Source organism: Oncorhynchus keta, chromosome 28 (assembly GCF_023373465.1).
Source record: "Oncorhynchus keta strain PuntledgeMale-10-30-2019 chromosome 28, Oket_V2, whole genome shotgun sequence".
Classification (NCBI taxonomy): Eukaryota; Metazoa; Chordata; class Actinopteri; order Salmoniformes; family Salmonidae; genus Oncorhynchus; species Oncorhynchus keta.
In genome coordinates, this window is record NC_068448.1 from 49825917 (window position 1) to 49845690 (window position 19774).

At 41.8% G+C, this 19774-nt stretch overlaps 2 protein-coding genes across 2 annotated transcripts in view; one reads left to right on the forward strand and one right to left on the reverse strand.

The window, feature by feature from the left end:
* The window catches only part of LOC118361543 (phenylalanine--tRNA ligase, mitochondrial-like), a 118814-nt gene extending 118748 nt beyond the window's left edge, over nucleotides 1–66 (reverse strand). Inside the window, exon 1 of the mRNA XM_035741556.1 lies at nucleotides 47–66. Within this exon, the coding sequence (XP_035597449.1) occupies nucleotides 47–51 (5 nt within the window). The 5' untranslated portion in view covers nucleotides 52–66. The remainder of the gene's footprint in view (nucleotides 1–46) is intronic.
* On the forward strand, nucleotides 33–18303 carry LOC118361544 (LYR motif-containing protein 4B). Its single transcript, XM_035741558.2, has 2 exons — nucleotides 33–182; nucleotides 18075–18303. The coding sequence occupies exons 1-2, from the start codon at nucleotides 100–102 to the stop codon at nucleotides 18286–18288; spliced, it is 297 nt and encodes a 98-aa protein (XP_035597451.2). The 5' UTR covers nucleotides 33–99; the 3' UTR covers nucleotides 18289–18303.
* Nucleotides 18304–19774: the final 1471 nt, after the last annotated feature.

A 19774-nucleotide genomic window follows, 5' to 3' on the forward strand; every position in this document is an offset into this window, starting at 1 on the left:
CTAAAGCCAAACTGAAAAGAGTAATTTTATACTGGCGCTCACTAACCACATTTAATCGAGGTCCTGAGCACGACCGAAGGTCGGAGTGTTTTTTGCAAGATGGCAGCGTCTACAGCACAGGTGCTTTCTCTGTATCGCAAGCTTATGAAAGAAAGCAGTAAATTTCCCTCTTATAATTACAGGTAAAAGCTTTGCTGTTTCCTATTGTCTGTGTTCTAGCTAGCGATATATATTGTTTAAGTAGTCTCATTGCCGGTCAACATTCTAATAGATTGGGTTGTGTAGAAATGAAATTAGACTTCAACAGAAAACTGGCTTATGTTCATGTGATTCAATTTCAAATCGTCTAGTCGGGGTTGGGCTGTTTAGCACCTTTGGCCATAACCTGCCTATAGTACTTCAAGAGTTCAGGCTGGTCTCATAGAATAGACGTAAACAGAAACCACGTTTACATAAACGGTGTTTATGCAAGCAAAGTCATCACTTATTTGTCGTCATATACGTCCTTGGTCATGACTAGTCAATGCTAATCCCTAGTCAATAATGGCACCAAATCATCTGTCTGGAATCTTAAATTCAACACGTTTTGTCCAATATCTCAAGATAGGGTGGGTTATATTGATATTACATTTTTAGGGTTGATGTCAAACACAGATGATTCAAATAAAAGTACAATGTAAATACTATGCGAATAAGGCAGTACAGAATACATAATTACAGTAATTTAAGACTAACGTAAACTCTTACATCGCCTTGGTCCGAACAATTGCCCTTATTTTAGCGCCCCAAAAACGTAATAATTCCAGATCAACTGTAATGTCAATACCATTGTAAAGCAAAAAAAAATAAAACATCTAAAATTTGGACTCATCAGACCAAAGGACAGATTCCCACCGGTCTAATGTCCATTGCTTGTGTTTCTTGGCCCAAGCAAGTCTCTTCTTATTGGTGTCCTTTAGTAGTGGTTTCTAAGCAACAATTTGACGATGAAGGCCTGATTCACCCAGTGTCCGTTACTTGAACTCTGAAGCATTTATTTGGGTCACAATATGAGTTGCAGTTAACTCTAAGGAGCTTAGCCTTTGCAGCAGAGATAACTCTGGGTCTTCCTTTCCTGGGACAGTCCTCGAGAGCCAGTTTCATCATCAATCACATGGTTTTTGCAATTGCACTTCAAGGAACTTATGAAATTCTTGAAGTTTTCCAGGTTGACTGACCTTCATGTCTTAAAATAATGATGGGCTGTCATTTCTCTGCTTATTTGAGCTCTTCTTGCCATAATATGGACTTGGTATTTTACCAAATCTTCTGTATACCACCCCTACCTTGTCACAACACAACTGATTGGCTCAAACACATTAAGAAGGAAAGGAATTAAACCTTCAATAGTGAACATACTAGCAATATGCGGTCTGTCGATAGTCTGCAAAAAGAAAGCATTTGTCTTGGCTAGCCTACTGTAGCCATGTCTATATATTTTGGAACATGTCTTAATGGGTGAGTTTCCTATTTTCATGTCCTTTCAATGACGTACTTTCTAAATAAAAATGAATGCAGTTAATACAATGCAATTCTAAAGAATATAGTTATGTCTTGGATTTCAAAATTATTTTACACAGCTTTTTTTTATAAAGTGCTTTTGGAAGGTAATTCAGACCCCTTGCCTTTTTCAACATTTTGTTACGTTACAGCCTTTTTCTAAAAATGATATTTTTTAAAATTTAATCCATCTAAACACACTACCCCATAATGACAAAGAGAAAACAGCTTTGTATTCAGACCCTTTGCTATGAGACAAGAAGTTGAGCTCCGGTGCATCCTGTTTCCATTGACCAACCGTGAGATATTCTAATACTTGATTGGAGACCAGCTGTTGTAAATTCAACTAATTGGACATGATTTGAAAAGGTCTGTCTATATAAGGTCACACAGTTGACAGTATATGTACATTGAAGGTCCCCAAGAATATAGTGACCTCCATCATTCTTAAATGGAAGACATTTAGGACCAAGGATTAACGAGAGCTGGCTGCCCGGCCAAACTGAGCGGGGGGAGAAGGGCCTTGGTCAGGGACGTAACCAAGAACCCGATGGTCACTGTGACAGAGCTCTAGAGTTCCTCTGGGGAGATGGTTGTTCTTCTGGAAGGTTCTCCCATCTCTGCAGCTGTCCACCAATAAGGCCTTTATGGTAGAATGGCCAGACTGAATCCATTCCTCAGTAAACCGGGATAAGATAGCTAGATAGCTAGGCTAATTGAGGCTGCATGCGCATTCTTGTCCTGCACAGTTACAAACTCCATTCAGAATATAAAGTAGCAGCCTGTCTGTTGGCTCCTGGATGTTGTAGCCTATCCTTCTCCTTTAACTTTAAATTCTGTCTTACGTTGATTAGATATATCCTAACTTTTGCCCCACACAGAGGCTCGATTACTGTGGGCTATTGTCACTTTGATTACTTATGATTGGTCAACGACAAGCTTACACGCGTCCCTCTCGTGAAGTGCGAAGAGCAGCCTCATCAATGATAGGCCTACATTTCTGTCTCTACTGCAGCAGTCTCGTTCGGCTCTATATAGGTCTTTATGGAAAAGTCAGTTAAAATGACAATTACCTGAGACCCGTGACATTCATATCAGATCTGAACTAGACCTTTGACAATATTTTGGTCCCGGATCGTGTCTTGGGTATTCTGGGAAAGGTGGATCAGCAAGCTCTTACAGGATTCTTTAAAGGCCCAGTGCAGTCAAATGACATTGTTTCCTTTTTGTTTTATTATTATTATTGTACAACATTTGATGATACTAACACAGTAAAAGTGTGTACACATTTGATCTGTGTTATTTCCTGATAGTTGCTGGCTGTAAATGCAATCTAGCATTAGAATGTACCAGAGGCCACCAAAATAGTGCTAGTTTGGGAACCCATTCTTATCCAGGGTGGGGGCAAGCCCCCACGGAACTCCCTTAGCCCTGGGGAGCCTGGCTGGCTTCTTTTTCAATTTAGCTGGCTACTCCATGTGCTTGTGGAAAACACTGTGGCTGGCAGGGAGCTCGGCCCCAGTGATGCACTGGGCCTTCTGCACCACTCTCTGTAGCACTTTGCCTCCCATGGTGGAGCTGTCTCTGGCTACCCACCTTCACCCCATGTTGTGCTTCTGGCACTTCCCTCCCTGGAAAGACGTTGCTCATTTCTGCATTTCCATAAGACATACAAAAACTTGCTCAGTGAATCAGAGCACTCTTTTATTGTTGACTTACCAGGCAGAGTTACTGGAAGATGTGGGGGAGCAACTGAATATGGGGACCCTGAATCTCAATCCTTGGGATGATGTTTTATCGCATGTTCGCTGACTGTTAAGCATTTTGCAAGGAGAACTGTTGAAATCAAGGTATGGGCCTCCCAAGTTGTAGCAATGAGACAAGCTTGAAAATTGGGGATAAATAAATAAGATATCAAGGTTACGGTGGCCCTATAGATCTCGGGTCAGATCAAAGTACATTTGATATTCACCCTGTTGCTTCACCCTATTTGCTTTGCTGAAAAGTATGGCCCATAATAACACAGCTAGCTTAGATGCCATGTCCAGAAACGTACATCTCTTGCCTACAACATATAGATCGGTGTAAGCATTATGAAGGGACATTCCACCTACCTATCAGAGCTTAAAGGAAAACTCCACTCTGAAAACTATCTTTTGGGATTTGATTTTATTATTCCACTGTTGATACAGTCCCAATATGCTTTGCATACCAACAAAGTTTTCAAGATATAGTATTTTCAAGGTGCAAAGTGTCACTTGCCACATGATGATGCATCATCATCATGATGTTTTAAAAATGTAAGTGACACTTTGCTTATGAAAGTCCAATATCTTGAAAACTTGACTACAGACATGAAAATCATTTTGGGATTGTTAACCTTTTCAAGTGTATGTTCCAAATATCTCTAACGGTCACCCTAGCGTGAGTTGTTTTATGCACGTGATGTCAGAATGCACTCACTGTTCCAAAATGTGATTGTTACTGAACAAGACAGTTAACACACGCTGCCTGACAATTATCTATAGGTTGTTTGAACTTGCCAATTTCAAATTATTTTCTAACAGTTGGAATTTAGGTGTGTTCCGCCGCCTCATTAATTCACATAGAAGTAGCCCATTTCACTGTTGCGGACAATTTATGTTTGAGACTTTACTGAGGCAGACAAACTTCTCTCTTCAAGGAGAGCCCAAGCTCTTACCCAGTGTTCCTGCAGATCAGGTATGCAGACATTTGCGCAGTCTTGCACAAACTGGCACATGTTCTGACTGGCACTCGCATTGCCTTCATTGTTGTTTTCCTCACAAATAATAACTTGTGTGCATTCCTATCAAAGTAAATGCCTTATTTTCTGTATATCGTGTTGTCGTTTCTACTGTAGCATACAGTATGTATGGAGCATAATGTATTTACAGTTTTATTCATGTTTTCAAGTACTGGTGACAATGCATTCAGATTATTATATTGATTAATGGACACCTATGATGTGTGTGTATAAAATACTTTTTTGACGCTTGTGTTGATTATGATGAGCTAATGCTAAGTTGTTTTCTAGCTACAGTGGGGCAAAAGTATTTAGTCAGCCTCCAATTGTGCAAGTTCTCCCACTTAAAAAGATGAGAGGCCTGTAATTTTCATCATAGGTATACTTCAACTATGACAGACAAAATGCGAGAACATTGTAGGATTTTTAATGAAATTATTTGCAAATTATGGTGGAAAATAAGTATTTGGTCACATACAAACAAGCAAGATTTCTGGTTCTCACAGACCTGTAACTTCGTCTTTAAGAGGCTCCTCTGTCCTCCACTCGTTACCTGTATTAATGGCACCTGTTTGAACTTGTTATCAGTATAAAAAACACCTGTCCACAACCTCAAACAGTCACACTCCAAACTCCACTATGGCCAAGACCAAAGAGCTGTCAAGGGACACCAGAAACAAAATTGTAGACCTGCACCAGGCTGGGAAGACTGGATCTGCAATAGGTAAGCAGCTTGGTTTGAAGAAATCAACTGTGGGAGCAATTATTAGGAAATGGAAGACATACAAGACCACTGATAATCTCCCTCGATCTGGGGCTCCACGCAAGATCTCACCACGTGGGGTCAAAATGATCACAAGAACGGTGAGCAAAAATCCCAGAACCACACAGGGGGACCTAGTGAATGACCTGCAGAGAGCTGGGACCAAAGTAACAAAGCCTACCATCAGTAACACACTATGCTGCCCGGGACTCAAATCCTGCAGTGCCAGACGTGTCCCCCTGCTTAATCCAGTACATGTCCAGGCCCGTCTGAAGTTTGCTAGAGAGCATTTGGATGATCCAGAAGAAGATTGGGAGAATGTCATATGGTCAGATGAAACCAAAATAGATTATTTTGGTAAAAACTCAACTCGTCGTGTTTGGAAGACAAAGAATGCTAAGTTGCATCCAAAGAACACCATACCTAATGTGAAGCATGGGGGTGGAAGCATCATGCTTTGGGGCTGTTTTTCTGCAAAGGGACCAGGAGGACTGATCCATGTAAAGGAAAGAATGAATTGGGCCATGTATCGTGAGATTCTGAGTGAAAACCTCCTTCCATCAGCAAGGGCATTGAAGATGAAACGTGGCTGGGTCTTTCAGCATGACAATGATCCCAAACACACCGCCCGGGCAACGAAGGAGTGGCTTCGTAAGAAGCATTTCAAGGTCCTGGAGTGGCCTAGCCAGTCTCCAAATCTCAACCCCATAGAAAATCTTTGGAGGGAGTTGAAAGTCCATGTTGCCCAGCAACAGCCCCAAAACATCACTGCTCTAGAGGAGATATGCATGGAGGAATGGGCCAAAATACCAGCAACTGTGTGTGAAAACCTCATGAAGACTTTGAAAAACGTTTGACCTCTGTCATTGCCAACAAAGGGTATATAACAAAGTATTGAGATAAACTTTTGTTATTGACCAAATACTTATTTTCCACCGTAATTTGCAAATAAATTCATTAAAAATCCTACAATGTGATTTTCTGGATTATTTTCTTCTAATTTTGTCTGTCATAGTTGAAGTGTACCTATGATGAAAATTACAGGCCTCACTCATCTTTTTAAGTGGGAGAACTTGCACAATTGGTGGCTGACTAAATACTTTTTTGCCCCACTGTATGTGTGGCGCCATGTTCACTCATCTTTCGGGTAAACTTTCAGAAGTGAATGAAGGGATGTGAATGATCGTAGTCAACACACCCCCTTCAACTCACAAACAGACAACTTATCTTGTCTTATATCTTTGGTTGACGTGAAAAAACAAACGTGGCACGCATAAACTACCCATCGTCGGATTACTTCCGATTTTATTGAACGTGTACTACTGAATTATTTCAATGAATGGTGAGCTCACCAGTGACGTGATTAATTGCAAATAGTAATTGCTATTAGCTAATCCATATTGTGGTTTCTGTCAGATGAGAGTTAGCTAAATATGACCGCTTGTGTTACATCAATCTTTCCTCAATTAGGGCTCGGACCAATGTAGCTTACATTTTCTGGTTTGGATGATTGTTATGCTGTCATTACTTCTGGGAATGTCTGTCTGAATATAGCATCCAAAAATAAACTGGTCACACTCAGGACATTTCTCATTAGTCAATGGACTAATGAGAAAATGGCAAAAAAAAATATATATAAATATATATATATATATAAATATATCAATATATATAAATATATAAATAAATAAATGAATGGGGAGTCTTTTTAAGTGGAGCTACCATATTTCATATTTTCAGTCCCTATATGGGAGGGGATGGGGCCAATCTTATTTGAGATACGGTCCTTTCCATTTCAGTAAGAGGGGCTGAGTGCGTTACAGGTAAATAGTCTTTATTGCAGTTGCACTACACTGATTATCTCACAACGGCTAGTCTTGTGCACCTAGATTTGCGTCACAACTGCAATTATGAATTACCTTGCTCGCAACTTTTGCCACTGCTCTGTGATCTAGCTTACAACTGGTCACCTTTGCAATTGTAGTAAGCCCACTTATAGGCTATTATTCTCCCCAACGTTCAATAAGTTGTTTCTTTAGGCCTATTTATGCAAACTTTAAGTAAGTCACTGAAAACATGTATCTTTGACAATGATAAAATAATTGTGAGGTACGGACAGCCAATGTCAGTTAGAATAATGTTGCATTGTGCAACAAAGCATGATGCTGTCTGTGGCACAGAACAGCCCTGATTAATAATTGAAGGCTTAAAGAGACACCTCTTTCTCACTCTGCTTAAAGTGAAACTGAGTATTTTAGCAACATATCTAAAAATCTGTTCATATACACCCCTTTATTTTCTTTTTGACATTTTCTGACAAGTGAGCACATGGTGACTTTAACATTTTAATAAATTCATAGAATACATCATTCTCAAACATTCTAAGGCATTTGTGAAAATTCAATAGCAATATAGAGTGGGAAAATGGCTGTGTGCTTGGACAATTAATAGACACTGCCATAGATAAAACCTAATAAAAACATCTGTTTTGTCCAGGACCGATGTCTATGCAGATGGGTGCGTCATAGCCAATCAGCACTACATTAGGCCTATATGCAAATAAACCATTTATATCACACGGGCCTGTCATCATTCACATTGAACTGGACTGTGGACTTTACAGGCAGTAGCAACAGCACTTCAGGTTATTAGATCGCATTCGCCAAAAGTCACAATACATCTGAATGGATTTCTGTAAATATGTAATTACCACAGGAGTTCCCTTACATTTGTGAACTTCAGTCCTATTGATCAAACCATGAAAAGTAGTCTCTCTGTTGCCTATGCACATCAACAAGATCAACAACTAATGCTAGCCAGAGCAAGATGAGCTAAAATATAACGAAGAAACTCTAGCTAGATAAACTCTCTCAAACTTTTCAGCTAGTTGGCTGTCGAAATTGTATTGTTTAACGATGGGGAATGGCAGCCTGCCCGTCCTTCTGCAGCTTGCCTTCCAATGCATGCCTGTCCCAACCTACGTAACTGAATGGGAACTTGTCTCCCTGCCTGCCAAATACATGGCCTGTCTGCCAACAAAAAAAGAGCAAAATAATAGTTGTCCAGCCTTTGCTGCTATGCTTGCAGATTTGCGTAATATGCTACGACCCGAATCAAAAAGTTCTGAACACCAAATGACAACTGTAGTTATAGGTTGTTGTAACGTTTAAACTTTTTGCATTGCATGGATCACCGGTGCAGTTGAATGCTGCATTGCTGTATGGTGCACTCAATATATTTTAGTTGATTAGTCAGCATAGGCTACTGCTCAAATGTTGCTGTAATAGGCCTATATGTTTCTCCTTTGCATGGTGTTTTGTTTTTTGGTTAATCATTGTCGAGCTTTAAAAACCAAGGCCAGACTGCAACATTTTAGTAGCTTAGCTACTGTGACCTGTCTATACACTTTCCTTCTGCTGTCCGCTGCAAACAGAACAAACAAGAGCAGCACAATTTTGAAGTTGAATTCACAGATGCAAGTGAATCATGCTGTAATTTCAGAAAGTAGATTACTTTACTGTTTGCTATTTTATTAGGATCCCCTTTAGCTATTGGAAAAGCAACAAGCTACTCTTCCTGTGGTCCACACAGAACATGACAATACAGAACATTAATTGACAACAGCTCAAGGACAGAACAACATAAGTTTAAAAAAAGGCACATGTAGCCTACGTATCAATGCATAAACACAAACTATCTAGGTCAAATAGGGGAGAGGCATTGTGCCGTGAGGTGTTGCTTTATCTGTTCTTTTGAAACCATGTTTGTTGTTTGTTTGAGGTATATGAGATGGATCGGAGTTCCATGCAATAATGGCTCTATACAATACTGTACGCTTTCTTGAATTTGTTCTGGATTTGGTGGACTGTGAAAAGACCCCAGGTGGCATGTCTGATGGGGTTAGTATGTCTCAGAGCAAATCAAATCAATCAATCCCAGAAGAACAGCAAAAGACCTTGTGAAGATACTGGAGGAAATGGGTACAAAAGTGTGTGTGTGTGGTATGTGTGGGTTATTTACATATATTACACACACAGTAAACCGAGTCCCATATCGACATAACCTGAAAGGCCGCTCAGCAAGGAAGAAGCCACTGCTCCAAAACCGCCATTAAAAAAGCCAGACTACGGTTTGCAACTGCACATGGGAACAAATATCATACTTTTTGGAGAAATGTCCTCTGGTCTGATGAAAAAAAAAAAAAAATTGTTTGGCCCTAATGACCATCGTTATGTTTGGAGGAAAAAGGGGGAGGCTTGCAAGCCGAAGAAAACCATCCCAACCATGAAGCACGGGGGTGGCAGCATCATGTTGTGGGGGTGCTTTGCTGCAGGATGGACTGGTGCACTTCACAAAATAGATGACATGAGGATGGAAAATTAAGCTGTAGCATTAGCAATGTCTTTCAGAAGGAGAACTCACAAATGCGGAAATTCTGGAACATTTTTAAAATCTGAAAGTAAGGAATCAGATTCTGACAGTGACAGTGAGGAGCTGCCATTGAGAACCCTGAATCTGAGGACCCCTTGTCCACTGACAAAGTCCCAGTTCCCTTTGAAGGTGATGGAGGCAGACCGATAGTGGGTGAAGTACAGGAGTTCTGTGGTAGCTAGAAGGCTGCCAGCCATTTCACCCCTCCTGGCCCTGCTGTTTGCTTTGATGAGTCCCAGTCTGGAGTGCAACACCCCTTGCAATTTCCATCTGAGGCAGAGTGCTTCAAGTTGTTTCTGACAAAGGAGCTGGTGGAAGACAGAGCAATCACTATGCCTTGGAGCTACAAGAGAAGTGAGAGCCAGGAGTGAGGGGGAAACTCGCTGAATATGTGACGACCACAATTAGTGAAATGTATACCTTCCTGCCGACCGTCCTTCTCATGGGGATAGTAAAGAAGAACTCCCTAAGAGAATATTGGAGCACAGATCCTATGTTTGCAACTTCCTTCTTTTCCCAAGACTGCTTCCTAGTTCTGCTGCGATGACTGCATTTCATCAACAATGCTACTGCCATCCTAAATGACCCTTTATACAAACTAAGAAATGTCAACAGCTGGCAGTAAAGTGGCATGACAAACGAGACATCATGTCCTATCCACTGTCCATACAGCAACCATGTCGGCCACAGGGAAGGTTGACCACCTGACGGAAGAGAGAGAAATCAAACCAGACTGTGTGCTTGACTATGACCTCAAATTGGGAGCAGTGGATAAGGCGGACATGATAAACAGCTTTGTGGAATGTACTCAGAAAATGACCAAGTGGAATAATAGATTAATAACTATGACTGCAATGCAGGCAACAGATGGAAAATGTGAACGTGTGTGCAGGACGGGAGATGAGCAAATGTCTGCAGACTTGAACTGCACGAACAATTGGGAAGTGTTTGGGGAATTTTGTCTGGGTCAGAAATGTAAAAAAAAAAATTAATTGGTCCGCAAAAGTAAAAATTTCAACTTTATATGGATGAATGAGGAACACACCTCAATTCAAACTTTTCTTAGAAAATAAAAAACTTATTAGAAAATTATTTGAAATTGACAAGTTGAAAACCGCCTATAAATAAAAATAGGCTGCGCTGATTAAATGTACTGTTGCGTAACAATCGCATTCTGGAAAGGAGAGAATGTTCTAACATTACGTGCATAAAAAAAACTCACTGGGGCAACCGTTAGAGATATTTGGAACTCACGCATGAAAGGGTTTCAGTGACTTCATTAGCTGTGGTTTCTGATGCTTATATGGTTGACTCATCAGCGTTCATGGACATGCATGCTTTGTTTAATGCCACTGGTAGGTCATTAGTAAAACATTGAAAAGAGTAGAGTGCCTAGAGAGCTGCCCTGCGGTACACCACACTTTACATGTTTGACATGAGAGAAACGTCCATTAAAGAAAACCCATTGAGTTCTATTAGATTTCCATATCGTTGATTCAGAGCTGAGATTGAAAAGCCATAACACATGTTATTTTTCAACAACAGGTTATGGTAAATAATATTAAAGGTTGCACTGAAATCTAACAGTACTGCTCCCACAATTTTCTTCTTATCAATTTCTTTCAACCAATCATCAGTCATTTGTGTCAGTTGACTCGCTTGTGCGTCCTATTCGGCCCGCGGCCCTTGTGCTTGACACATACGCTAGCCTATTAGTCACATTATGACTGACTTGTGATCATTGACTTTGCTAGTATGAATTTGACATTCCCAGCCTTATTTAGTCATCCATTTTTGTTCGAAATATTTAGTAATTGAAACAAGCAGTGCGTCCCGAATGTGTAGAGACAGCAAACAATGTATCAGGCCAGCTGTGATTTACAACCTTATAGCAATGTTTTTTGGAATACCAAGAACTGTATTGGTGAATTCTATTAATTATGCATTAAACTGCATCCACCTATTCTGCCAACATTGCCTTACTGTATGTCATGGAATTGAGTCAAATAGAACCCATTTTGAAAACCTATCTTTTTTGGTTTTGTAGCATAAACTAGGAATTTTATAGATTTTACTTATGATTGTCCGTTTGTTTCATCTGCAAAGCAGTGAAGACGCTGTCGGTACAACTTTAAAGTGTGTTACGCCTGGTTAGGGATCGCGTAATAGACCTAAAGGTGCTGTTTTAACTTTATGGTCAAAAAACTTAAGCCACGTATGTCCCCAGACAGTGCTTCAAATTGGCTGCAGCAATATCACTGCGTTTACAGGCAAACGTGGAAAATTAACCAGAGGACGCATGAGAGGATGCTTTTTGATTCTCTTCACCGCTCATGCATTACCAATGGTGGAAACTCACTCCGGCCGAAGCGTAAGCCATTTCAACGCTTTCAAATCCATGATGGGGAGTGTTGAAGTGCACAATTCAGGAGAAGGGTAATGTAGAGAGCCTTGTGAGAGCCACAGGGGAAGACTGTGTGAGGTGGGCAGAGAAGGATCGAGTGGGAGAGGGAATAACATGAATGAATAGCAGATGTGCTGAAGTAAGAGAAAATATGAGAGAACGGGGGTGGGGGGGAGCGGGAAACTCCAAGAGAGTCTCGGAGAGAAAGACTGAGAGGGAAGATAAGACTGAGATGGGGAGAGATGAGATATTCTGTGAGGGAGAGATGTAGGCTTTATTGCAGACACACTGCAGAATATGAACCTTATCATAGCAAGGGCAGACTGGCATAAGTAGGTCTTGCGTTATTTTTAACTTTTCCCCTGTGGCTTCCAGCGCTAACACTGTGCTAGTGTGGAGTCGGTGACGATTCATGTGCAACTGTGTGCGATGGCTCTTATTCATCAAGCAGAGAGTCAAGAATTAAAACCTTGAAAAGACGTGGCTAAATAAGTGATCATGGAAAGCCACCCTTGTGCCACATGGAGTGTTATTCTCTGTGAAATCTCTACACATCTGTCTGAGTGTTTCCCTGCAGACATGTTTGAGGGATTTGAGTGCACCTATATTCAGTCATGTTTACAGCGAAAAGATAGAACCCATGTTTTCTCTTCAAACAGTACAGAATGATGTATGCCTTGTTTGGCTTTGAGAACACCTTTGTCAATTGTTATTGGTTCATATTTAGTACGTCATTTCAAAGCAAATGTTTTTTCTCCTTGTTTTCTTTCTCATTCCTCATTAGGAGAGATGTATCTGGAGAACACTAATCACTGCTTCATACTGTAATGTGGAGCCTCCTCCATTTTGGTTCCCAAATGGCCATTTCTGTCAACTCTAACATCAAAAACTACAACAATGTTAATAATAAACCCTGCCATTTAGGTACCTACAGGACATTTGGAAAGTATTGACCCCTTCACATTTTGGTACGTTCCAGCCTTATTCTAAAATGGATTAAATCAAACATTTTCCTCATTAATCTACACAATATCCCATAATAACAAAGCAAAAACAGTTTTTTAGAAATGTTTGCAAATGTAACTATAAAAACACCTTGTTTACATAAGTATTCAGACCCTTTCCCATGAGACTAAATTTAGCTCATGTGCATCCTATCCCATTGATCATCCTTGATGTTTCTACAATTTGATGGGTGTCCACCTGTGGTAAATTAAATTGATTGGACATGATTTGGATAGGCACACACCTGTCTTTATAAGGTCCCACAGTTGACAGTGCATGTCAAAGCAAAAACCAAGCCATGAGGTTGAAGTAATTGTCCACAGAGCTCCGAGACAGAATTGTGTCAAGGCACAGTTCTGGGGAAGGATACCAAAACATTTCTGCAGCATTGAAGGTCTCCAAGAACACTGTCCTCCATCATTCTTAAATGGAACAATTTTGGAATCACCAAGACTTCCTAGATCTCATCGCCCGGCCAAGCCGAGAAATCAGGGGAGAAGGGCCTTGGTCAGGGAGGTGACCAAGAACTCAATGGTCACTCTGACGGAGCTCCAGAGATTCTCTGTGGAGATGGGAGAATGTTCCAGAAGGACAACCATCTCTGCAGCACTCCACCAGTAAAAGGCACATGTCAGCCCGCTTGAAGGTTGTCAAAAGGTACTTAAAAGAACTCTCAGGCCATGACAAAAACAAGATTCTCTGGTCTGATGAAACCAAGATTGAGCTCTTTGGCCTGCATGCCAAGCGTCACGTCTGGAGGAAACCTGGCACCATCCCTACGGTGAAGCATGACTGTGGCAGACTCATGCTGTGGGAATGTTTTTCAGTGGCAGGGACTGGGATACTAGTCTAGATAGAGGGAAAAATGAACATAGCAATGTACAGAGATCCTTGATGAAAACCTGCTCCAGTAAGCTTGAGACTGGAGCGAAGGTTCACCTTCCAATAGGACAACGACCCTAAGCACACATCCAAAACAGCGCAGGAGTGGCTTCGGAACAAGTCTCTGAATGCCCTTGAGTGGCCCAGCCAGAGCCCGGACTTGAACCCGATCGAACATCTCTGGAGAGACCTGAAAATAGCTGTGCAGCAACGCTCCCCAGCCAACCTGACAGAGCTTGAGAGGATCTGCAGAGAAGAATGTCAAACTCCCCAAATACTGGCGAGTCAAGCTTTCCCTCTATCCTGACTTGTCTCCCAGTCCCTGCCACTGAAAAACATCCCCACAGCATGATGCTGCCACAATGCTTCACCATAGGGATGGCCAGAGAATCTCGTTTCTCATGGTTTGAGAGTCCTTAGGTCCCTTTTGGCAAACTCTAAGCAGGCTGTCATGTGCCTTTTTACTGAGTGGCTTCTGTCTGGCTACCCTACCATAAAGGCCTGATTGGTGGAGTGCTGCAGAGATGGTTGTCCTTCTGGAACGTTCTCCACAGAGGAACTCTAGCGCTCTGTCAGAGTCACCATTAGGTTCTTGGTCACCTCCCTGACCAAGGCCCTTCTCCCCTGATTGCTCAGTGTAACTGGGCGCCCAGCTCTAGGAATAGTCTTTGTGGTCCCAAAATTCTTCAATTTAAATCAGGCACTGTGTTCTTGGGGAACTTGCTGCAGACATTTTTTGGTACACTTCCCCAGATATGTGCCTTGACGCAATCCTTTCTCTTAGCTCTGTGGACAATTCCGTTAAACTCATGGCATGGTTTTTGCTCAGACATGCACTTTCAACTGTGGAACTTTTATATAGACAGTGTACATGATTTGGAAAGGCACAATCAATTGAATTTACCACAGGTCGACTCCCAAGTTGTAGAAACATCTCAAGGATGATCAATGGAAACAGGATGGACCGGAGTTCAGGGGTCTGAATACTCATGTAAATACTCATGTAAATTGTTTAATCAAAACTTTTTCTGATATCAGGACATAAAAACTACAATAATTAGCCTAGTGTGCATGTGCGGCCCGAGCTCGTTTTCCCCGTCTAAACTAGCTGGCTAGCTGAACTATGCTAGTTTTCATACTCAAATATTGCGCCCGCAACTTTAACTCGTTATGCAACCATGTAACTAGAAATTCGCCAGAAAGAAATATCTTCGTTGTTGTTGAATAGTCATGACTGGTTCGAGATCTGTCGTAAGACTACGGTGGCAAAGTATATCTTTGCTACTTAACGCGGATCCATGTTCAGTTTTCAGATCCACTGGGGTCATTGGTGTAGATTAGCTGCACGTTTCTGACTGGTCTTGGAACTTTGACAGCAGGCAGCCTCTCCTCACTTGGCTTGACAGGATATGTAGTGGTTTTGTCAACACAGTCAGATATTTATACACATTGTACCCTTATCCATTTTTTAACTGACTGTGTTTGTTAATTAAATGAGACTTTATTACTATAATGAGTAATCCAGGAAAGTTTATTGACACGAGAAAATGTCAACTCTACAGAGAGCAATGACTACAATGAATGGCTAAATTACTTCTGGACACGAAGGGTCCGTGGTGCTCCTCCTCACCCCTCTACACTGAGTGTACAGAAGATGAAGACCACCTTCCTAATATTGAGTTGCACCCACCCTTTTCCCCCCCAATTCATCAGGGCATGGACTCTACAAGGTGGTGAAAGCGTTCCAAAAGGATGCTGGCCCATGTTGACTCCAATGCTTCCCAAAGTTGTGTCAAGTTGGCTGGATGTCCTTTGGGTGGTGGAGCATTCTTAATACACATGGGAAATTGTTAAGCGTGGAAAAACCCAGCATCATTGTAGTTCTTGCCACAAACTGGTATGCCTGGCACCTGCTATTATACCCTGTTCATAGGCACTTAAATCGGGTCCTGCCCATTCACCCTCTTAATTGCACACATACACACAATCTATCTCAATTCTCAAGTCTTAAAAACCCTCCATTTAAACTCCCTAGTCCCCTTCATCTACACTGATTTTAAGTGGATTTATCAAGTGACATCAATCAGGGATCATAGCTTTCACCTGGTGAGTCTGTCACGGATAGAGCAGGTGTCCTTAATAATGTTTTGTTCGCTCAGTGTATAAACTGTCAGCTTAGCCTGGGGGGTGTTCCAGTGCGCTTTCCTGCCAAAAGCTGACACTGGCTGAATTTCACGCAGTCATTTGAATATGTTAAAGCTTTAAGGCCACATTCGTGACCGTGATAACTTTTTTTAATGTAAGAATTGGGGCATTTTATTCAGTCAAAACTGGTATTCAGACATGTCTGTGGTCTGGGCCTAAAACTAAAGTATCCCTTTGGTGCAGGAAATTGCGTTTGCTTTAGGTTCTCAGCTAATCTGATGATTCACTTTTGATTGTGTGATCCAAGATTACTCACTTGGTAAAGGCATGAAGATGCATTTTCTTCTCTCTAGAACACACGTCATTCTTCCTTCCATAATCTGTCTTGAGCTCCCCGCTCTCCTGTCACAACTGAACGGCAGATGGGGTGATTTCTTCTCCGGCTGTCGTAATAGGCCCCATCCTCGTATTCTTTTGATGACTCAATTATTCCCATACCATGGACGAAGTGCACACTGTGTAGACTAATTGACCAGCAGTCTTAAGCAGACCTCGCAGTGTGCCTCAAGCTGGTCTCTATGGCATATCAACAAGGCTTGGTAGGTTACTTTCTAAATGTAATCCGTTACATATTACCAGTCAACTTGCAATCAGTAACATCATTTTTGGTTTACGCAAACTAAGTAACTTAATCGTGAGCGTTTCAATCACTGCTTATAGCCATTGACGAGAGAGGCTATTGATTTCGTTGGGCCTAGCGATTTTGCAAAAATATGCCTATGAGGATGTTATAAGAATTACGTTAAAGTACCATTTTATTATGAATCATGTCATTGATGTACTCCAGAGAAAAAGGTTTTGCTTTTGTCCTGTTGTGTTAAGTTGGTGGTTCGCCATTAGAAGGCTTTGGGCTATTTTTTCCGAAGTATGTCTTGGTGACCTGAAAATAGAATAGCTTGATTGGTCATGTTTAAAAATTCAGCTGCTGTATTTTTAAATTTTTTAAAGCAGATCCAATTGTACTAACTCAGCAACTAATAATTAGATCATGCAAATGCACCTTAGACTCAACAAATTGATATGTTATTTGTTTGCTTCAAATCCTCCTCTGCCTCCCAATTGGCATTGCATCTCAGTGGAAGAGGCGTCACTGCAGTACTTGGTTTGAATCCAGGCTGCATCACATCCTGCCGTGATTGGGAGTTCCATAGGGTGGAGCACAATTTGTCCTAGTCTGGGTTTGGCCGGGGTAGGCCGTCATTGTAAATAAGAATTTGTTCTTAACTGACTTTCCTAGTTAAATAAAGGTTACATTTTTTTTATATATATATAAAAATGGAGATTCCCATCAGTCTAGGAGAACAACCGCTCTGCTACTTTTTCTTCAGTGGGTAACCAACGTTTTCTTCTTTTGTCAGAACCGTACTGTTAATTATAATTTTTTCAACCAGTTTTTGAAGAACCTCCCTCACTATATACACTTACTCATACTCTTTCGCACTCGCTTGTTCACTTCATACTCATCCTTCATACTCATCCTGTTTTGGGGAAAAAAAGATGGGTCCTGGCTGTCAATAAGGAGCTGCTTGTCAGTTCATCTCTCAGCACAGGAGCCTCCCTGGGTGCCAAGGATGCCAATTTGATCTTCGCATAACACTTCCTGCCCACTTCACACAGGGCTTCGGCTGCCAGATAAAAGCTAACAGCCACTTGTTTCCAGCCTCTCGCTTTCCAGCGAATGGAGAACCCCATTATCCACAACCCCTTAACTAGAAGGCTGATTCACACGGCACAGCCCTTCGGCTAACAGTGGTTTCTCTAATCCAATTGAAGGGTGGGGGGTATTTCCCTCCATCGGTATAAATGAGTCTTGTAAATGGGGTTCTTTGGATTTTTATGTAGCAGACCGAATGCTTTGTGGTGCGTTGAATGAATCGGATTGGGCCGGGGTTTCCACATTTTCACTGTGTTACGATGCATCGTTAACGTGTGCCGTTAAATTAGGATTTTCCTCACTTTGACAAGTGCCACGTTAATCGATTGCTTCATTTGTTATTGATGTGTATACTGAATGCCGTATATGTATTCCTCCAGAGTTTTATGGGTATGTTGATAAGTGTAGAATTTGTGTTTTCATTCAGGACGTACGCCTTGCGCCGGGTGCAAGATGCCTTCAGGGCAAACCGGAGTGTAGAAGACCCTAAGATGGTGGAGCAGCTCTTAAACCAGGGCAGGGACAACCTAGACATGATCCGGAGACAGGTAGGCCTACCACAAACACACGCACACGCACACACACACACACACACACACACTGGTTCATGTAAGAACAAAGTTATTCCAGCAAGGACTTAAGTATTTTGATGCTCACAGCAAAATCTTATTTTTCCACCACAATCATTTCTCCAAATAAATGTTTTCCATTAATCGTCCAACTTAACCAAAATATCACCTGGCCGGGATACCTCGGAGTCTGTACTATAGTTTCCAAGGACAGTGGGTGGTTATTTTTCCCCCATTCTCTAAGTTGCTCATTCCCCCAGATACATGTTAGTTGAGCACCTGTTTAGTGTCCACCTGTCGACTCGCACGGCGCCAGAGTGCTAATCACCACTGATGCCCTGCTGTTGGCCGCTTTGTTCCCATAATGCACCTCCAACCGCCCATCCCATCTCAGGGGACCATGGGGAAGGCTCCAGCCCTCGCTCTCTCTTGGTCTCTGTCTTTCTTGGTCTCTTTATTCAGCTATGTCTGTCTCTATCTCTCAATCTCAAGTTTCTCTCTGTTTCTGAGTGTATGATTTCCACGTCATTCTCTTGGGCACCGTCCTCTAACATCTATCCTCGGTTCCCCAAGGCTCTATGTGATAACCAGCAGAAATGTATGACTTGGTCAATGACCTATAAAGAAGGCAATTGGCAAAACACAGTAATGTTTGCATTGAGATGCATGCAGCTCGTCTCATGATAGACACAAATATTCCGATGTATATATTGTTTATATGGGCTCATCCTGCAGGCCTATTCAATGAGAATATAGAATAAAAACAAATACAATTATGCAACATTGCTCTACATCTCACGAGCGTTCTTCGACGTCTAGAGGTAATGTCAAGAGAGACGAGTACCACTAAGATAGTTAGTGTGTTTATGTGAAGCTGTGTGGGTGGCACTGCTCTGCAACTGAGCCGGTGCTAAGCAGCAGAATAGAGCAGCTGCGCGTGTGTGTTTGCATATCCCAGCAGATGCGAAACAGCCTTATGTAGAGGATAAGACCCACGTCTCCCACACACACACACACACACACACACACACACACACCACATGCATATTGATGCTCGAATATACACCCGTATTATATACACACCAAGCGTGTCTTGACAACTTCAACCTTGTGTGCCCAAGCAAGTATAGCACTTTTGGCACAGAGAATATTCTTGGCTCTCTGCCTCTCTCTCCAGCGGACACCACAATGTGAGTGCCAACACAGGCGGGCATGAGTAGAACAAGGAGGCGGATAATGTGGGGGTGGCACTGCACTGTCACACTATGCCCCCCCCCCCAACCACACACACACACGCGCAAGCCCTCCTGCATACACATGACGCCTTACAGAACCTGTGGATTATGTTGTGTGTTTGAAAATGACAGATGGGCGTCTTTACCACTTGCAGTATGTATACGTGGTGCGTTGCTGATGGTACATGGATGACTAAACCATTCACTTGCTCACCACGTACTCTGTAGTCCCTGTATACGCAGCCCTCTCCCGCTTCAAAAGAAGAAGCTAGCTCTTTATTCATCCATTTGCACCAAAACGTGTTATTTGCTGTCAGACACTA

Coding starts and splice junctions, on each gene's coding strand:
- LOC118361544 (XM_035741558.2), top strand. CDS start 100: ATGGCAGCGTCTACAGCACAGGTGCTTTCTCTGTATCGCAAGCTTATG. Junction 183..18,074: donor TTTCCCTCTTATAATTACAG/GTAAAAGCTTTG, acceptor GTTTTCATTCAG/GACGTACGCCTTGCGCCGGG.